At 34.8% G+C, this 22401-nt stretch overlaps 1 protein-coding gene across 1 annotated transcript in view; it reads left to right on the plus strand.

Annotated features, from left to right (window-relative positions):
* Positions 1–22401, plus strand: part of NRK (Nik related kinase) — a 138228-nt gene that overhangs the window by 108652 nt on the left and 7175 nt on the right. Inside the window, exons 17-26 of the mRNA XM_039256556.1 lie at positions 1477–1574; positions 2568–2932; positions 4703–5033; positions 7759–7945; positions 8405–8560; positions 11831–11974; positions 13860–14018; positions 18203–18307; positions 19915–20057; positions 20350–20499. Coding sequence (XP_039112487.1) covers positions 1477–1574; positions 2568–2932; positions 4703–5033; positions 7759–7945; positions 8405–8560; positions 11831–11974; positions 13860–14018; positions 18203–18307; positions 19915–20057; positions 20350–20499 — 1838 coding nt within the window. The remainder of the gene's footprint in view (positions 1–1476; positions 1575–2567; positions 2933–4702; positions 5034–7758; positions 7946–8404; positions 8561–11830; positions 11975–13859; positions 14019–18202; positions 18308–19914; positions 20058–20349; positions 20500–22401) is intronic.

Raw genomic sequence — 22401 nt, forward strand, 5'->3', positions numbered from 1 at the left:
TATTATTTTATTGTGTGTGCTTAGACTATTTGAAGTTTCCATGAGATTATATACTTTACTATGCAGGAAATCAGAACGGCTTACTACAAATTTGCCTCAATATATCAAACGCTCACCGAAATTTCTTATTTAGCCTAGCAACATACCCAGAGACTTGAAAAAACAGTTTCCTGAAGAAAGAGAATAAACTGCAAAAGTACTATGCCATAAGATACAGACATAAATTGCAGAATGCATTCTGGATAATATATTCAAAAGATAGGGGTGTTTGCAGATACATGATTTTTGGAGTTGTAGTGTGTATACCGTGGCTATATATAGCAATGTTGCAAATAAAAAAGGCATAGTACTATTTATCTTCAAAGGCCAAGCCCACGAAAGCAATAAACAGGGACATAAGTGCCCCCTTAGTGAAGCTTTTTCTGAGGATTCTCAGATCTACTGACTTTTGAGCCTAAATATTCTCACTGGATTTTAACTACAGGTGCAATTTACTATACCATAAATCTTAATGTCAAAAATCCAGCCTTCCAATCCAGGTAAATTTGCGTTTTTAAAGATTTTCTTTTTTTTTTTTTATTTTTAATAAGCTCTACACCCAACATAGGGCTTGAACTTCCACCCCTGAGGTCAGGCGTTGCAGGCTATATGTACTGAGCCAGCCAGATACCTCTAAATTTGCATTTTAAAATAAAAATATTTACACTATAGAATTCAGCTGTGCATTGTGATAGCAACAGCCACATATGGCTTTTAAAATTAAAACTAAAATTAAAATGCCAACCCCTCAGGCACAGTGGCAATATTGCAAATGCTCAATAGCCATGTGAGGCTACTGGCTACTGTATTAGACAATGCAAATACAGAACATTTCTATCACTGCAGAAAGTTCTAGTGCACAACATCACTATAGAAAGATTCCAAGATTTATAAAAAGGATTTTTATCTCTTTTCAATTGTTCACTTTTCGACTGTATTGAAATACTTCAAGATATATCATTGAGTGGAAATTGGGGGATTAAGATTACAGGATCAACTTTCCTCTTGAAAATTTTGTCTAGTCTATCATCTTCTAATGCACTGTTGGGCTCTTTTTATACTGGCTAGTATGGGAGGCCAGTGATACCATCTAGCTCTTCCTATCCTTAAAACATTTTTTTTAATGAAACTATTGATCTACCAGTCTTACTAGATACCTTCTCACACAGAGAGAAATATTTAGCAAGTGTACACTTAATATTGAAAACAGAAAAGCAATGTAGATGTACAGACAGAACAAACCTTGAGCCTGTCATTACTCCTGAAAACAGGATCTAAGATCTTGGCCCCATGATAATTTATTAAGTGATACTCCCTGAATGGAAAAAAAAAAAAAAAAACTACAAGAAGCATACCAAGGTATTGAGCTGATACACTACAAAAATTAAGGCAATGGTTGCAATCATCACTTACTAATGGCTTTTTGGCATTCTGCAGAACCTTCTTCTGAGGAAGAGAGTCCTGTAACCTGGAGGAGGTCCCAGTCATCACCGCCTTATTCTACTATTGATCAGAAGTTGCTGGTTGATGTCCATGTAGGTTTCCATCTTAACTCTTAACACATTTATCTTTCTCTTAAAAAAATTCTTTAGATTTGCATATTTTCATCTCCATTTGAGGAAAGGATCAAATTATTTTTTAATTAATCTTTCAAAGATTGATTTGCATTGCTATGTGAATATGCAGAATATGATATCTAGAAATTAAGTTTGAAATGGAGAAACACTTAGTTGATCATAAAATATTTTATATTCACATGCTTTTGTCAGAACATATTCAGAGAGGAGTGATAGGTCTTTGTAGAAGCTAATCTCAAATCATGGAGTAAAAGCTAGATGTTCACTTTTTGCTAATATAATTTCTTGGATGATGAGGCAACACATAAAAATAAAACATTTGGAGAAAAATAAAATGCTCTCTGAGAGCATAAACTTCCAGTTGATTTTGCAGTGTGCTTTCAGGTCACTCCATTTTACTTTCGTAATTATCCCTACCCTCCCATATACACATCTCTTTCAAGTTGCCTAAAGGTTGCTTATGTGAAACCATACTTAAAGATGCATTTATATTATTTGTTTCTTAGAAGTGTTTGAATTACTTTAAGACAACCTATGTACAAAACTAGAGCTGGGAAATTAACATATCAATTTTAAGAGTTATGTTTTAATTCTAATATCAGGATACAATGAAAGGAAAAAAAATGACTGTATCCTTTATAGAGCATCAAATAATCTGTTTTACTCTCTATCACCAAAAACCCAATGTCTACTCCTCAGCAGAAAGTAGGCTCAATAAAAAACAAAGTGAATAAATTTTTCCCTGTGTGATCCAGAAAGGCCATTAATGATCATAGCCTGAAGTTTGGGTTTTGGCATTCATCCTCACAAAAATGTTGGCTTTATCTAGTGAATTAATATCTTCATTTCACTTGAAAATATATTTTAAAATATTGTCAGCTTGGTAACTTTCCAATCTAGAAGAAAATGAAAAGCTACTGGAGATTACATTAACCTTTCTTGTGCACACAGGTTCCAGATGGATTTAAAGTAGGAAAAATATCACCCCCTGTTTACTTGACAAATGAATGGGTAGGCTATAATGCACTCTCTGAAATCTTCCGGAACGATTGGTTAACTCCTGCACCTGTCATTCAGCCACCTGAAGAGGATGGTGATTATGTTGAACTCTATGATACTGATGCTGATACTGATGGTGATGAGGATGATTCTAATGATGCTTATGAGGATACCTATGACCATGACAATGGCAATAATGGCTTGGATAACCAAGTTGGTCAGGCTAATGATGTTGGTGAAGACCATGATGATAATAACAATGATGAAGTTATTGATGACAAAGACAATAATCATGATGATGCTCCTTGTTGGCCAAGGTTGGTGTTTCTGGATTATGTGCACTACCAGTGTTTTAGAATGTTTAAACTATTTTCAGCTTGGTTTTACTTTAAAATTTTATTACCAAAAGGGTGAATGAGTTGTGCTTGCATATTAATAATGGTTGATTTTTTCAATAATATATTTAAATTATTTTAATGCAAAACATGTCATTTTGCATTTTTGTATAGTGTGTTTTATTAGGATTCAAGTATTAAGTTCCTCATAACTGGAATTGTTGATTTCTGTTAAAATTAGTGCTACTGAGTCATCTCACCCTGTAAAACCTCAGTGAATATGCGAAACGGGGTAACAAAGAGTGTGGTATGTAATAACTGTGTGATGAAGCCCTGATATTTGCAAACAAAATCTCCAAATTTGCTGAGAAAAATGAATTGCAACCTTGACATTCACTTGATTATTTTAGGCTGAAACTTCCTAACATGGCATTATTCTTGGAATTCTACAAACTGCTATAACTAACTTCAGTACTCATTCAATTTTATCTTCTTACAGAGGAGCTGCCAAAAGTGGTAATATTTAGTGAAGTGATGTTTTTGGCATACTAACAGTTGTTTGTTATATATATATATAGCTCCTTTCTCCTGCTCTACAGAGGCCAGTGTGTTCTTATTTACATATCCTCATGGTTTGTGTTTAAATTGTTCTCAAAGAAGATTACTTAATATAGTAAATATTTATGTTTTTAGAAAAATGATTAACAGTGGAGGAATTGTTTGCTTTATAATATTGAAATCCATATATTGTTTGGTTAATTTTCAAATGTTATTGGTGGATATACATGGAGAACAGACTACGATCACTCAATGTTTTTTATTTTCTTTTTTTCCAACTAAAAAGGAATTCCATTCTCAAATAAATTTGCTCTCAGGGGCATCCAGGTGGCTCAGTGGGTTAAGCACTGACTTCGGCTAAGGTCATGATCTTGCAGTTCATGAGTTCGAGCCCAGCATTGAGCTCTGTGCTGACAGCTCAGAGCCTGGAGCCTGCTTCAGATTCTGTGTCTCCCTCTCTCTTTGCCCCTCTCCCCACTTATACTCTGTCTCTCGCTCTCTCAAAAATAAACATTAAAAAAATTTGCTTTCATAATTATCATAGGTATATGCTTATGTTGCCTCTTAAATAAAAAAATCACTTAGACATTTTGTGAAGCTTGGTGTTCTTGGCAACTAATTAAATGACTATCTGAGCTTAATGAAATCTATATTACTGAATTTCCTGGTGGTAGTAATAGAAAAATCAATGAAATTCTGTAGCAAAGTAGTCAGTACACATGCTAGAAAATCAAGATACATGTTAAAATCAACAAAAATTAAATATATTGCAAAAAGAATTATTCAGTACATTGTGGTTGTGCCAAAAATATGGGTTTGATCATTTATGTGGTTGTGAAGTTGCTAATGCATGTAGTCTTGTATTTAAACAAACAAAAAAAAAACCCAAAACACCATATTCATGCTGCTAACCTAACATATGCTCCTAATAAAGGATGCAAGTTCTCTTTCATCTGCCATCCACATGCAATCAAGGAATTGGTGGAGGTTATGGTGTTAACTCAGTATTTATGATTAACAGCATATAGCGGTATTTTTCTTGTCCATATCATACCAATAGTGTTTGCATAGAACAAAAATGTTCTGAGAGGATGTACATATGTATCAGACACATCCTAATTCTGTTTTATTTGCTGACTTTCAAATGTTTTTGTGTTCAGTGACTCTTTATCATTAATTGGATCTTGTTATCAGATCAAGCTATGACAGAGATGGAAGCTACAAGCAAGATAGAAAAGATGGGAATTATGGTGGAGAAAGGACATGCAGCAGCTATGGGAGTCAGAGAATCAGTAGAAGCCATGGAAGTGTAGCCAGTGGGGACAGTGCAGCCATTGGAGACCATGAAGAACATGGAGCCAATATAGGCAATGGAAGAAGAGTCAAGGTTAATGGAGGTAAGGGAGTCAGTGGAACCAATGAAGAAAGTGGAGCCTTTGAACTCAATGGAGGAAAAAATTACTCAGAGACAGATGGTCAAGGACTGGAGAGACTGACATCCCAGGACTTTGAACATCAACAGGAGGTAATACACTATTTGAAAAGGAGAGTGAATTCCTTTCCTTGTAAATGTTTTTCTTTCATGTTATAGTTCACATTTCCAGCCATTCTAAATATATTTTTAACTTCCATCCCAAAGCCTTAAACATTGTAAATTATAGCTATAGATAGATCTTTACTTCTTCTCATTTGTATGGCTTCTATTTACTTCTAGGAACAAAAATGTATTTTTTGTTTGCCTTTATTACTCAGATTATACATTTGGGATAATGTCTCTTAACACATGCAATTTTTTCTTGGACATTGTCATTGTGGGAAAATATACAAACATGGAATTATCCGTTTTAACTATTTTAAGTATACAGGTCAGTGGCATTAAATACATTCACAGTGTTGTACAGCCAGCCATTATTACTACTCATTTCTAGAATTTTTCATCATCCCAAACAATTAAAACAATTAATTCCCTATTATCCCTCATACCAGTTCCCAATAACCTTTATTCTCCTTTCTATCTAGGTATCTTATATAAGCACATCATACAATATTTGTTCTTCTGTATCTGGTTTATTTCACTTAGCATAATATTTTTAAGGTTTTTCCATGTTGTAGCATTTATGAGAATTTTCTTCACTTTTAACACCGTATAATATTCCATTGTATGAATATATCACATTTTGTTTATCTATTCATCTGTCGATGGACACTTGGGTTGTTTTCACCTTTTGGCTATCATGAATAATGCTGCTATGAACACTAGTATACAACCATCTGTTATTGGAGTGCCTGTTTTCAATTATTTCAATTATTTGGAGTGGAATTCCTAGATGTGAAATTGCTTGAGTGGAATTGCTATATTCTACGTTAACTTTTTGAGGAACTATTAACACATACAATTTAAATAGAAATAATGTATTGTGTTTACACAATGATTTTATCATTCACAAAACATTACTAACTTTATAAATAGGTTTAAAAATACTCAAATAGCTTCACAAGTGCTAGATCAATAGGAATGATCACAGAGAAGATTTCCTGGAGCATGTGGTATTTGAACTAATTCTTGACAAACAGGGAGTACTTAGATCTCTGAAAACACAGGTGACATTCCAGACATAGGAAAGATCATGTCAATTTATTTTCCCAGCCTGTTGTCCTATCACACAAACTGGCTTACAAGATGCCATGCTCTTTCATGAATTAGTGTCCTTGTGCAAGCTGTTCCCTCTGTCTATAAGGCTGCCCCCTCAACTCTTTTCTCCTTGGTTAATTGGTCATCCTCATGATCCAGCTCATATATCATCTTTGACTTTTCAGGAAGGGAATTATACCCCTCCCTGTGTGCTTGCAAACGTTTTGCCTATAGTTTCATTTTAGTACTTGTGACATTGTATTTGGTTGTTTACCTACCTTTCTACCATACTAGATTCTGAACTCTTAAAAGTCAGGAGCTATGTTTAATCTATACTTGATTACTTTTCACTACCAACTCACCCAATTCCAGGGTCTAACCTAGGACACTAAAACAGGACACCCTCATCATAGTTACGTTTTCATAGCATCCCTGGGTATCTCTATCACAAGGAATGTTTTTTGACATTTATAGAATGAATGGATATTCTTTTCCTTTTAATGTAAAAGGGACATGTCGCCATACAATACTTTTGTTGTTGGAAAGGTCATAAAAACAAGTCATTGACTGGGCAGCACAGCTCTCGCAATGCCAAAAATCACTGTTTAGATAAAAAAAAAAAAAAGCTTATCAATAGAAAGGCTTACCAAAAACAGTTGGTATGTTTTTCAACTGGATATGGCTCCCCACATACATTCTGTCACATTTCGTGGCTTTTATCCTTGAGATTCTTCTATGTAAGTTAATGGAAGGCAATCATATTTTCAGTGTGGCATGTTCACCTTTGAATTTGTATTGGTTGATTTTCCATCATTAGCTTTGTCATATGACAAAGTAGAATTGATACCCCCAAACCTGGTGATTTTTTATTTTTTCAAGTGGCTGTTTAATATAGTATAGCTGAACATAAGCTTTAAAATCAGACGTTGGCTTCAAATTCTGGTTTTCCTAATAATCTCTATGACTTTGAATAAATTATTTAACTTTCATAAGTGTTTGTTCCCTTATAAGTAAAATGAGAGAATTATACTTACTTTTTGGGTTGTTACAAGGATTCATAATAATATGTAAATAAAATTAACAGTGTACTTAGTATATAATAAAATTCCACAAATATTTGGCCCCAAATTTCACAACTAGGGATTTCAATCTCCTTGAATTTTTCCTCTGATATCAGTTGTCTCAGTTGATGAGATTATTGAGTTCTTCTGATAAATGTGTATTTTAAAAGGGTAAAGAATTGGGGCACCTGGGTGGCTTAGTCGGTTAAGCATCCAACTTTTGCTTAGGTCATGATCTCCCAGTTCGTGGGTTCGAGCCCCGCGTCAGGCTCTGTGCTGACTGCCAGCTCAGAGCCTGGAGCCTGTTTCAGAGTCTGTATCTCACTCTCTCTCTGACCCTCCCCTGCTCATGCTGTCTCTCTCTCTCTCTCTCTCTCTTAGAAATAAATAAAACATTAAAAAAGAAAGCTAAAAATAAATAAATAAATAAATAAATAGGTAAAGAATTATAAATGCTACAAATTTTGCATTCTCTTTTTCAAATAACCTCTAGGGATATTGTATTTCTTTCACAGTTAATCTCTGAATAAAGTAAAAATTGATTTTTGATCTTTTAGGAGCCAGGTGGTAGAAGTGAGTCCTCAAATGTCATTGCCTCAGGCTCTGCACCAGCAGCACCTGATGACAAGAATGACAGCATGGACATATTGGAAGAATCAACTCAATCAGATTTTTCTGCCAGCCACTCATCTCCTTCCAGTAGTGCTGGGAGGACTGCAAATGCTGACTTTGCCAGTGCCATCTGTAAGTACCTTTAATATAATCTCCAAATGGTGCAGTCTGTTCACATATTACAGTGTTTGACCACTGGTTTATTGGTTCATGATCTGAAAAGAAGGAAATCATTCTGATATTCAGTTAACATAAATTCAGATGGATATATGCTTTAAAAAATACACTCTTCACTGAGTCTTTATGGCACCTAAATTTCAACTACAAATGAGTAACCCAGTCCCTCATCTGGATTTTTTTGCAATCTAATCATGGTGATTTGGAATACATTCATATTCAGAAAGGTACTTTAATGATCATGATTTGTGTTATCTAATGGTTTAGGAGTTACAGAAATGATACATCCAGGATAAATAAAATACAATAAAGGAAAACAAACTTTTCTATGCCATGTCTTATTTGTGGAAACATTCAAGCATAGATAGTGTATACGCTAGTAATTTCTCTAAATATCTTCCCTTTATTTCACAGTGTATGCTGGATTAGTGGGAGCACCTGAGAAATCACCTAAGCAACCCTCTGAAGTCAACGTTAACCCACTATATGTGTCCGCTGCATGTAAAAAACCACTAATCCACATGTATGAAAAGGAATTCACTTCTGAGATCTGCTGTGGTTCTTTGTGGGGTATGTTTGGTTTCTTAAAACTGAGCTGTTTCTTTCTAAAGAATATATTTTTATCAATGTGGCAAACCTTGAAAAATCATAGATGTCAAACACTGTTTGTTATTACCAAATCATTATCAAGCAAATAAAACATATATATTTATAGTAGTTCATTTGTTCCTTTTTTTTTACTGATTTATTTTCACTCAATGCAGTTTGATGTTTGAATTGGCAAACATTCCTCCCCTTTTTATTGTTTTTATTTTTAACTTGAATTAACTTGACTAAAATTTAAAAATGGATTAGGTTATGATTATTTAAAAAATTGAGCTTAGTATTTTTTTAAATTGTTAAAAAATGTTTATTTTTAAGAGAGAGAGAGAGAGAGACAGAGTGTGAGTGGGGGAGGGGCAAAGAGAGAGGGAGACTCTGAATCCCCAGCAGGCTCCAGGCTCTGAGCCCCGATATGGGGCTCGAACTCGTGAACCACAGGATCATGACCTGAGCCGAAGTCAGTCACAGAGTCACCCAGGTGCCCTTAGGCTTACTATTTTAAATTTAGGGTGATGTGCAGCATATAATACCTAATGAGATATTACAAGACAGATTTCTTTAAATTCTTATTTTTAAATAATTTTGAGGATGGGGCACCTGGGTGGCTCAGTCAGTTAAGCGTCCAACTTTGGCTTAGGTCATGATCTCGGGGGTTCGTAAGTTCCTACATCAGGCTCGCTGCTGTCACCTTCCTAACCCGCTTCTGCTCCTCTTTCCCCCTCTTTCTGCCCCTCCCCTGCTTGAGCTCTATCAAAAATAAATAAATACATTAAAAATAAATAAGTTTGAAGATTTGTAGAGAAAGTTCCTTTGATAATGTCTTTTTTTTTCAACGTTTTGAGGTTTTATTTAAATTCTAGTTAACATACAGTGTAATAATAGCTTCAGTAGTAGAATTTAGTGATTCATCACTTAACATGTAACACCTAATTCTCATCACAATAAATGCCCTCCTTAATACTTTTCACTCATTTAGCTCATCCCCCCAGCCAACCTCCCCTCCAGCAAACCTCAATTTATTCTCTATATTTAAGAGTATCTTTTATGGTTTGCCTCCTGTTTTTTTCCCTTGTGTATATCCGTTTTGCTTCTTAAATTCCACATATAAATGAAATAATATGGTACTTGTCTTTTTCTGACTTACTTATTTCACCTGGCATAATACTCTGGTTCCATCCACATTGTTCTAAATGGGGATTTCATTCTTTTATAGCTGAGTAATATTCCCTTCTGTATATATAACACATGTTATTTATCCATTCATCAGTTGATGAACATTTCGGCTTTTTCCATAACTTGGCTATTGTTGATAATCCTGCTATAAACATTGAGGTGTGTATCCCCCTTCAAATCAGTATTTTTGTATCCTTTGGGTAAATACCTAGTAGTGCAATTACTAGGCCAAAGGGTAATTCTATTTTCAACTTTTTGAGGAACCTCCATACTGTTTTCCAGAGTGGCTGCAACCAGTTTAACTTCCCACCAACACTGTAAGAGTGTTCCCCTTTCACCACATCCTCACCAAAATCTGTTGTTCCCTGTGTTGTTAATTTTAGTCATTCTGACAGGTGCGAGGTGATATCTCATTGTAGTTTTGATTTGTATTTCCTTGATGAAGAGTCATGTTGAGCATCTCTTCATGTGTCTGTTAGCCATCTGGATGACCTTCGATAATGTCTTAACTAATAGACGTTTTCAATCCTTTGCTCCAGAAAAATTATAAACACATTGGTAGAGCTCAGACAATATTTTACATAAAGTTGGTCTGAATCATAAATGAAACAATAAATAACTGGAAGGAGGGAAGAAATGCAAAGTAAATTCCAACATTTGACTTGCAATTTCATAGATTTTCCATAATGTATGATTGAACAGGGGACAGAATTTTAAATTAAAAATAGAGCAGTGTACCAAATATTATAGTTATATGAACTGAACAACTTGGAAAAAACATGTTATCCTCACAGCTAATATATTATGTCAGATAGCTTTCTTTAAGCAAAGTTTACTTCAACTTCATTTCAGTCAGGCAACTACCTAGAGATCTAGTTAATGTCTAATAATTCATTTTTATAACTGTGGTTTTATATTTTGAAAAATAAAAGATTACAGTCAAAATTGACTATATTTCCCCTCCCTCTCTGATTTCCCTGTGGGAGGAGTTGCAGTTCCTAAATCTGCCACAAGCCATTGCTTAAAGAACTGGTAAAGGACAGTATAGGAAAGTAAAGGCAGAGACACTTGTCTTTTCTCCTTATGTCCTTGAAATACAAATAGTCTCCAAGTAGAAGGAAGACACTGAAGTACCATTGTATTATTTCACTGAGTTTTTCCTGTGTATCAGGTTATGGGGGGAAACTCCCACAGTGGTTTGAAGTATATTCTAATTTAGCTTAATCTTCTATTTCAGTCCTCTCATTCAGTCTTTAAACAGTGCTTATATTTGAATAAATAGAGCCAGTAGACAAATAATAGAATGTAGGAATTTTTTTTTAATTTATTTCTGAGAGAGAGAGAGAGCAAGTGAGCGTGAGCGGAGGAGGATCAGAGAGAGAGGGAGACACAGAATCTGAAACAGGCTCCAGGCTCTGAGATGGGAGTTAGCACAGAGCCCAACATGGGGCTCGAACCTGCAAACCATGAGATCATGACCTGAGACGAAGTCGATGCTCAACCGACTGAGCCACCCAGGCTCCCTAGAATGTAGGAATTTAGATACATAAAAGTAAGAGCTACTTTCATAGATATTTAGCAATGTAAGTTTTTAAATATTTGCATAAACAGACTCACTCAATTTAGAAACAATTGATATATAGTTATTTTAAAAGCATTAAAACCTTTAGTTATAATTAAGAATGACAAATCAACTGAATTGAAGTTTTCGTATGCAATAGACACCCTTAATGTTTAATGGTAAGTTTCAAAAGTATAAGGTTTGGGACACTGCAAAAGGATGCTGAGATATGTGTAAAGTTCTCCTTTTGAGATGCCTCACCAGACACCAGCCAGTATAATATTGCCGGCGTGTATTATCTTCTACATTTTAATATATTTCAGTGAAACTTGTTCTGTTGATAGACTTCATTGTTACACAGTATGAAGTTAACATTAGCCTATAGTGATATCAGTCCTCTTTGCAAAGATCAGCACACTAGAGTAGCAAAAGTACTAATATAAATTCAACTATAAAAATGTGATCTGAGCTAATATAGTACCTTTCTTTTTCTATACAAACAGGAGTGAATTTGCTGTTGGGAACTCGATCTAATCTGTATCTGATGGACAGAAGTGGAAAGGCAGACATTACTAAACTGATAAAGCGAAGACCATTCCGTCAGATTCAAGTTGTAGAGCCACTCAATTTGCTGATTACTATCTCTGGTTCGTTTAAGAACTAAAATTAGCTAAGTAATTATGCAGATTAATTAGGTTCCAAACTAGGCTAACGACTTTCTCAGGTGAAAGTGTTCATAGGAAAGCACTTTAAATATAACCTTAAATTGGGACACCAAACTTTCCTACTTATGTTTTTTATCTGTTTACAGTTTAAACTAACTTCTGACTCTCCTTTTGTGTCTGGATATTTGCTGGTAATGCACCTAACCTAAGTCATTGATAAGAAAAAAACATCATTTACTTCTTTCAGGTCTTTGCTGATTAGCCACCTACAACCTTATGACTCACAATTTTACCCACCCATGTGTACATAACCATGTCCATCATATAGATTTTTTATAATTTGCCAGAAGTAACAAAGAACAAAGTGGACAATAATTGGATAAAAATGAAACTGTTGTCCCTTGCACGGCCTTATCATGAGAGTCTACAGATGGGATTAGTAACAAGAACAGATACCCTAAGGCTTCCACCTTTTTCCCACATAGTAATTAAACTTCCTAGTTTTGGTCAGTCAGAACCTGAATCTCTGAATATGAGAGAGCAAGCAAACGATGTTAATAGTAATTGTCACTACTAAACAGTACTCAGTATTAGAAAAGTACTAATATTAAAGCCAACTGCAGGCAAAAGATGACTGACAAAAGGATAGGAAAAGTTAAAAAATAGTTTGTAGAATAAAATGAAGCTAATTACAGCTATTTATGTGTTTGCATTCTTCCTGTCTATACCTACTAGCTATGTGGCATATTAATTAATGATTATTTATATTCCTAAAAATTATTAAATCTGCTTTAGGTTTTGGTTAAGGGGAAAATCCTCTCTAGATATGCTAAAGCTTAATGATTCTTTTTATCATGTTTCATTTTCATTCATTTATAATTGCTTGAGGTACACAGATACAACATTTAGATTTTGAAAACATCTGGGTGGCCAAGAGACTGCACATGTGGAAAACAGATTTCTTTCCCTTTTTATCCAGCTTTCTCTAACCCAAATGTGCTCTTTTTAATGCTTAAATTTCTCTCAAACGTGGATTATTTTTGCATCAAATAATACTGAGAACATCAGTGTAAAAAGATAACTAGTAATTTAGAATACAAATTGATTCTACCACTTAACAGTAGAATGGAAATAGATGTAGATATCTGAGTTCTAATGCTGCTTCAAAAAATCTCATGTAAAAACATTGTAAGTTTAATCACATAAGTAAAAATCCTATTGTTGGGCCTAGAAATAAACTAGTAAAAATAAACTATAAAAAATGAATATGCTGTCACTATGTATAAAAATAAATATGTAATTTAATGGTCTGTTTTTCCTGAAGGAATTGTAAGAATTTGCTGGGATTTACAATTGGAAAATTAGATAAATTGGACTGAGAAAAACATAATAAAATAATTATTTTGTAAGTATGCTGTACTGAAGGAGCACAAAGAGACCCTTCCCACTAGCCCTGAATGCCTAACAATAAATACGTCAGACATCCCCCTCTTATATACATACTATCAAGGACAGCTTCTGGGTCTCTGAATCCCAGAAACATCATGACTTAGATAAAAGCCAAAGTACAAATGAATGGATGGTAATTATGTTGCCTGCACCATGGCAGTCTTAACCTGTCCCAAAGAAGTATTTTACATTTCCTCAGAGAAGCAGATAGGTAGCTGGTAGACATGTTGAGCATTTCTTAGAAGTGAGAGACTAGGAAAGACTTTGTTACTATCATATTTATATAGTGTCGTTTTTCTAAATGTGCTTTTTACTTTCATGAGAAGATTTTGTTAAAAGGGCAAAATACCATTATTATTTTGTTTTTCTAATATAAGAAAAAATAGACTGAATTAAAATACTGTTTCTTATCTATCAGGCCATAAGAACAGACTTAGGGTGTATCATTTGACCTGGCTGAGGAACAAGATTTTGAATGATGATCCTGATAGTAAAAGAAGACAGGAGGAAATGCTAAAGACAGAGGAAGCCTGCAAAGCTATTGATAAGTTGACAGGTTGTGAACACTTCAGTGTCCGTAAGTCCTTTTTCATGTTTACTATATATAAAGTTTGCTTTCCTTCATTTAGTTAAGTACATTGGGGGCGCCTGGGTGGCTCAGTCTGTTGGGCATCTGACTTCGGCTCGGGTCATGGTCTCACGGTTCATGGGTTTGAGCCTTGGATTCTGTATCTCTATCTGTCTGCCCCTCCTCCACTCAAACTCTGTCTCTCTCCCTCTCAAAAATAAACATTAAAAATTTTAAAAAATAAATGTTTATAATGGATCTTCAATAACCTGTATGGAGATTCATATGATAGTATCTTTCTTTGGAACAGCAATAAAATAGAATCACAAAATAATTTCACGTTTTTAATTGGGAAATTTATCTTAATACTGACTAGGAAACTTTGCAATGAGTCATAAAGAAAATTCTTCTGTGGCCTGCCGACTCTTGCTCCCACTGTCAATATTCATAAGCATAATTGCTAAATATTTTCCTGTTAGTGTTTTCATATGTCTTATCTCTTTACAACTATCCACTGCAAAATGAGGTAACAACTCCAGTGTCTCAGAATCCTGCTCTCATCTGTCAACAACTAGAAACTTATATTATCCCATTTTGTTCTATTTTGAAATAATCTCCTCTCAGCCTTTATTTTCTTTTCAGTAACTGCCCCTTCAGACAGAACTAGTGGCATAGATAAGAGATAGCTGGAATCACGTAATATGACTTTTAGCAGGTTATTGCTATCCTGACTGACTGTTTCTGTTCTGCATATAAAGAGGCTTTTCCAGAATAATTGTCCATATGTGTTTATATAAGTACATATACACCATTGAAGGGCGAAATTAGTACCCAAACAAGGCACTAAATAAATACACTACTTTCTTCTAGTTTTATGTATCACTACTCTCCTCCAAATCATATTATATATACTTAGTAGTCAAAGATGAAAGAGATTCCCAGATGTTAAACAAAGAGTTTATATAGCAGAACTGCCTCCTATTAACTTGCAGAATTTTTTAGTTCAACAAGAGGGAGTTTAAAATAATGAATTACAATAACATCTTGCAAATCTGTGTTCTTGGTAAGTAGATGGATTTGTTAAGGTGTGTTTTCCTGGCTGATCCCACTCTTGCCCTCCCCAACTCTCATAACAACTAAAAACCTTTGCTTATTCTCAGGTGAAACTGTAGCATCTTCATATAGGAGGACAGCCATGTACACATATTTGCATGGCATTTTCAAAACCTTTCAAGATTCATAAAATAATGGACTGACACCAATTACTGCCATATATTAAAATTATAGGAAGTGTTTGTTAACAGAGTTTCTTTGCTTGTTGGGGATCTATTAATCATGCTTCTTTGACCTACTTGGGTGTACAAAAGCAAAAGAAACAGAGAACTAGAATCAAAGAGGGAGAGTAAGAGCAAGACCAAGAGCAAGAGAGAGGGGGGCCCAGGTATGAATAAGAGAAGGGTGGAGGAGAAATGAAAGCCTTATATATTGTCTCTGATGAAGTCTGTCTAGAAAGGACAGAAACAATGTTCCTGACAAGAAAAAAAGGTTTTAACACAAAATATAAATCTAGGAAGTAGGACAACATATTCCATAAGAATTGGAAGGTCTATCTGAGAGAAAGCATATACTTTTTATTCATTTTTCTCTTTTTTTAAAAGCAGCTATATTGAAATACTTTACACACCATAAAAAGTACCCATTTAGAAGTGTACAATCAATGGTTTTTAGTATGCTTGTAGAGTTGTATGACTATTCTCATTATCTAATTTTCATTATCCCAAAATAACCCCCATAGCCATTAGCAAACAAGCCACATTCTATCCCTTTTACATTCACCTTATTCTCCTCACAGTCCTAAATAATCACTGATCTACATTCTTTTGCTATAACTTTCTCTTTTCTGGACTATTTATTTAAATGGAATCATATATTATATGGTCTTTTGTGACAGTCTTTTATCACATAGTATAATGTTTTCAAGGTTCATGCATGCTATAACCTGTATAACTTGTGTAAATATTTATTTTTTTATTGCTGAATAGTATTGCATTGTATAGATATACCTTTTCTTCATACAACTTTTATATATCCATTGTTTATATATTTGTACTCTTGCCACATTCATGTGGCTTAATACATGAAATGTATTAACATTTCATACATGGGAGTGCATGTTTTATTTTCTCTTGGATAGTACTGCCAGACTGTTTTCCAGAGTGGCTCCACCATTTTACATTGCCATAAGTATGGAGGCTCCATTTTCTCTTCATCCTTGCAACACTTGTGGGTATCTGTCTTTTGATTCTAGGCATCCAAGTGGGTGTGAAGTGGCATCTCATTGTAGCTTTGATTTGTAGTCCCCTGATAACTAATGTTTTGATACATATGTTTGTTTGTTTGTTTGTTGAGTTGTAAGTATTCTTTATATATTCTGGATCTTATCAGATGTATGAATTTCAAATATCTTATCCCATTTCATAGGTTGTCTTTTCACTTTCTTGATAGTATTTTTTTGATGCCCCCAAATTTTGATTTGGATAAAACCCAATTTATCTATTTTTTCTTTTGTTTATTATGCTTTTGGTGTCAAATATCTATTGCCATGAAGATTTATTCCCATATTCACTCCTCAGAGTTTTATAGTTTTAGCTCATACATTTAGGTCTTTGATCCCTTCTGTGTTAATTTTTGCATATGGTGTGAGGTAAGGGGTCCAACTTATTCTTTTGTATGTGGATATTCAGTTGTCCTAGTAGCATTTGTTGAAGAGAATATTCTTTCCCAATTGAATGGGTAGGACACCATTAACCATAGATATGTGGGTTTATTTGTAGACTCCCAATTCTACTCTGTTGATCTATATGCCTATGCTTATCTCAGTACTACACTATTCTGATTACTGTAGCTTGTAGTAAGTTTTGAAATTGGGAAGTATGAGTCACTCAACTTTGTTTTCCTTTTGCAAGACTGTTTTGGCTATTCAGGGCATCTTCTAATTCCATGGGAATTTTAGGATCAGTATTTCCATTTCTGCATAAGAGGCCATTGGTATTTTAGTAGCAATTAAACTTAGTCCATGGATCACTTTAGGTAGTACTATCCACTTTTTAAAATATTTACTTTGGGGCACCTGGGTGGCTCAGTCGGTTGAATGTCCGACTTCGGCTCAGGTCATGATCTCACGCTCCATGGGTTCGAGCCCCACATCGGGCTCTGTGCTGACAGCTAACTAGAGCCTGGAGCCTGCTTCAGATTCTGTGTCTCCCTCTTTCTCTGGCCCTCCCCTGCTCATTCTCTCTCTCTCTCTCAGAAATACATACTCAAAATAAAATAAAGACATAAAAATTCTAAAAAAATAAAATATTTACATTTTTATTATTTATTTATTTAGTGACTTAAAACATCAGTGATTTATTATTTCTCATAAGTCTGTGAGTTGAGCAGAGTTCAGATGGATTTTTTTGAATATAGTTGATATATAATGTCAAATTAGTTTCAAGTGTACAACATATTGCTTCAACTTCTCTGTTTGTGATGTTATGTTCACCACCAATGTAGCTACCATCTATCACCATACAATGTTATTACAATGTTGTTGACTATATTCCCTATGTTGTGCCTTTTATTTCCATGACTAATTCCCTAATTGGAGGCCTATACCCTGTACTCCCCTACACCCATTTTGCGCATCCCCTGACTGCCTTCCCTCTGGCAACCATCAGTTTCTTCTCTGTATTTATAGGTCTGATTCTGCTTTTTGTTTGTTTATTCATTTGTTTTTGTTTTTTTACATTCCGCATATGAGCAAAGTCATACAGAATTTGTCTTTCTCAGTCTGACTTATTTCACGTAGCAGAATATCCTCTGGGTCCATCCATGTATTGCCCTCTTAAGAATGTTAAGTCTACCCATCCATGAACAAAAGAAGTCTTTCCATTTACTTAGGTCTCCTTTTAGGTCTCATCTTTCAACAATGCTCTGTAGTTTTCAGTGTACAATTTAGACACTAATTAAAACTATATAGTTAGTTTTGTCACCTTTTGGGGGGCATCAAATTGTAACTAAAGCTTTTCTCAGAATATATGATCTGTTCTTAAAATTGTGGTTATAACACTCTTAATGACCAATACAAATACTTGAGTGTTCATATTAACTCTGTGGCATTGTTACTTCTTTTTATTTTATCATTGTAGTCCAACATGAAGAAACAACATATATTGCAATTGCTTTGAAATCATCAATTCACCTTTATGCATGGGCACCAAAGTCCTTCGATGAAAGCACTGCTATTAAAGTAAGTGGTCTCCATTTTGTTTGGATCATATGGTTTTTCTTTTGAGAAACTGTAAACACAGCAATATTTTGAAATATAGTGGCAGAAATATATACCATTCTTCTACAGTTAATGTAATTTGACTATACCATGTCAATAATTATCATTTAACCCTTTTTGAGATAATTCACAGGCACCACAGCAAGGGCGAGTGTAAGGAAAATCCCTGACCCCTCCCCTTAGAGGACTTCCCTACCAGCTACTCACTCCCAATTCCTGTAGTCAACATGAAAACCTTCTCTTCTAGAGCCCCAAACACAGGCTTTGAGTGCCAACCAATGACTTGAAGCTGAGAAAGTCCCTGTTCTCTCTTAGTGGGGGGTGGAGAGCAGAGGGAAGGTAAGGAAAGATGTGGCAATGGTGGCGGGAGAGCCCCACTGGAAGAGGAATGAAAAAAGAGAAAGCCTTTGCTCTAATTACCAGAGTTATAATAGGTGGGGATGGGGAGGAAAGGGCGGGCCTGTATTTCATCCAAGCTGGAACTCTAAACACATTTCTCTCCAGAACTATTGCAAGGAATGGTGGTTAGGCTTATTTGGATTACCAGTAATATTTCCACCTTTATTATGGTTTAACTGCACTTCTAAAGATCAGCCTCTTAAGGTAATTAGTTGGTGTCCCAAACAACTGTCGCTAATGATTTTTAATAACATCTCATGAACTTGGGACTCTTTATCTTTATTAGTTTTTAATAATACTCCAGAATTCTGTGTAAATAGGATTATTTTGTGTCTATTCCATAGCAATGAGGACTGATTAATGAACTGGGAGCATTATTTACAGTCCAGTAACTCCTAATCTGGAGTGAATATCAGAATCATCTGTAGCATTTGTTAAAAATTTAGATCTCAGACCCAACCCCAGACTGAATTAGTACATCTGGAGTGGGGCCTGGGAATCTATATTTTTAGCAAATGTTTCAGATGACTTTTAACTAGTTGGTCCATGAACAAGTTTTTACAAAATACTGATTAAGGACACATCATGACAGACTCCAACAAGGTATTTATGAAATACTTTTGTATCTAAGGTCAGGATATATTTATATGGTATATTTTCCAGGCCAAAACATCACATGTATGCAATAAGATGGACTAATTTCTATGACTGCCTCTCAATGTCTATTTTCACAATAAATACATTCTTTTGTAAATAGTACAGACAACTATATAGACAGTATGTATCTGCCCTGGCACAAATTACATCTCTGATCTGATCTCCCTAAATTGGGCTTTGGGTCAGCTGTCAGTATTTGGATATGGGTTTGTTCTTGGTTGACTGCTGATTGGTCAGAGCTGCCTGATATGGAGCTGGAAAACAAAGAATATAAGTACCAACAATCTGTCTAGCCTGATACACAGTTCCTGGTCTAAGTCCTCCCCCCAGTTCTTGAATGCCAACTCATGACTACAGTATGGTGAATCCTGTGATGCCCAGTCTTCTCCTGTGACCTGAACTTGGCAATGAATCATGTTTGGCTTTTTGTGTCCTTGGACTAGAAACCATAGGAGCCTAGAGTACATCTAGTCTATGGTAGGTTAACTTGTCTGGCCTTTTTCATTCCCTACCAAGTATGCATTGATCAATCAGCAGACTCCGAAGGAGACTACATGTCCTATGAAGCCTATATACGAATACTGGCAAAAATACAGGCAGCTGATCCAGCGAACCGGTTTAAGAGACCAGATGAGCTCCTTCATTTGCTGAAGCTCAAGGCAAGGAATTTAAAGACAGCAAAGAGTGCAGGGCCATACAAAGTTCTTATAATCATTGGAGATTTGACCTCTGAAAGAAAACTCAAAATTTAGAACCTAATTTAGAATTATGTTCTTGTTATAGTAACAGACCTAAGAAAAACTCATAATATGTAGGTCTCTAAATGCATTCTAATTTTAAAAATCATCCAGGATTTTATAAACCAGTTAAATAAAAGGTCAGGGGAACTTTTGCCTTAGTCAGAGTATCATTTTTTGGCCTTTTGGCCATATTTGGTTTTTATATCTACAGGTGTTTCCAACACTTGATCATAAGCCAGTGACAGTTGACCTGGCTATTGGTTCTGAAAAAAGACTAAAGATTTTCTTCAGCTCAGCAGATGGATATCACATCATTGATGCAGAATCTGAGGTTATGTCTGATGTGACTCTGCCAAATAACGTAAGATACCTAGAAACTATTATATACCACAATTTGAGTTTTTCCAACTGTCAAAGCTCTTAAAGATTTAAAAATATGATTATCAGTATCTATACTGGAGCTGAAACCTAAAAGGTAAGTATGGAGTACCAGAAAGTAGTAATGGATAAACAGAAATCACTAATGGTTTCTTAGTCCAGAGAACTGAGTCTATTTATTCCTCAGATATATTTTGTCTTGCACAGTGGGTTTTTTGTTTGTTTTTAAACAAATATTGTTTACACTTAAAAATCTGGACTTCTATTGATAAACCAAAAGGCCTGATAACATCTGGCCCTCATTACTATCTGGCCATTATCAACTGGAAATGATTTCTGCCTGCCCCCTTTTATTTTGTTATTTTTTATGGCTACCCCCTTTTAGATGGAATATATGCCACAAATTGCCTATCCATCCACCTTTTTGTATTTATAATAAATAGCCCTAGTAGATATATGAGTTTGAAATCTTTGGTTTTAGTCCTTTTGTACCCCATAATACATAAACAGATTCTTTAAAAATACAGCTGTATTGCAGCATTATTATCTGTACCCTACTTCTTTATCCAAACTATAGTACTTTAACTGTGGTATATAGCAAATTATCATAGTGTTCTCTTATATAGTATAAATTATAGTTAGAATTTCTAATCAAAGGGTTCAGCATTTTAAACGCTAAGGTACTTCAACTCTTAACTCTTAAATAATTATAAATAATGAGACTATGGCAAAATATCTAAAATATGGATAATTGTAAAAAATACTATGCACATAATTTATAGAGTTCAAACATAACACCCCACACACACATGCACCATACAAAATATAATTCTAAGTGTCTCAAATTTGATGGTAGCAGTGATGTTTTCTGAATTTACATTTTTTAATAAAGGGTTGAAACAACAAATCTCTGCTTCACCCTTTTTTATTTATTATTTTAAAATATTTTTTAATGTTTAGTTATTTTTGAGAGGGAGAGAGATAGAGGTGAGCAAAGGAGAGGCAGAGAGAGAGGGAGACACAGAATCTGAAGCAGGCTCCAGGCTCTGAGCTGTCAGCACAGAACCCAATGCAGGGCTCAAACTCAAGGACCATGAGATCATGACCTGAGCCAAAGTCAGACGCTTAACTGACTGAACCACCCAGGCGCCTCCACCCTTTTTTTAGTCCCTAGTTTGTGACAACTAAAATTTTAGCAGTTTAGGAAAAAACTTTTTTGTACCTTTAAGTCACTGTAGTAATGTGATATTTTGCATAGCTTTCAGAATTGTCTCATACATCTCTGACAAATTACATATAACAATTGTCAGATCATTAGTGGAGACATTAAAAAACATATTGGTCATATTAACAATCTAATTAGCTGATCACTCAATTGTCACCTGTGAGTATATAGAAATCACCCTGTGTATAATGTAGAAAGTATTGCCCCAAGCCCAGCTTTGCAAAGCCACTTAGATATGTGTTCAGATTAATATTAATGTAAGTATTATAGTACTTGTCAGTTGGACTGTCTTCCATAGTTTCCTGAATCTTATTTTTTTATGACATGGCAGATAGCCTTCGTTTTGAAGCCCATGCCATATTAAAGATTGCATTCTGTGTTCCATTTGATTATCAAGCAAGGAGAATTATTTCCTTTTGAACCAATCTGTTCATTATTGTAGAAGCAAGAATGAGAGATCAGTTTTTAAATAAAATATTTTATGACCTAATTAGGATACCTTAAGTATATTCGAAAAATAGTATTTTTAGCTAAATGCCCTAGTGTTCTGACCCATTAAAAGAGAAAGGACTCTAATAAAATGGAGGGGAGTGTCTTCTGAAACTAAATGTACTAAAAATGATACTTTTCCAAGCGCTCCAGAGTACAAAACCTGTAATG

The sequence above is a fragment of the Hyaena hyaena genome, unplaced genomic scaffold (assembly GCF_003009895.1).
Source record: "Hyaena hyaena isolate Hyena2069 unplaced genomic scaffold, ASM300989v1 scaffold_576, whole genome shotgun sequence".
NCBI lineage: Eukaryota > Metazoa > Chordata > Mammalia > Carnivora > Hyaenidae > Hyaena > Hyaena hyaena.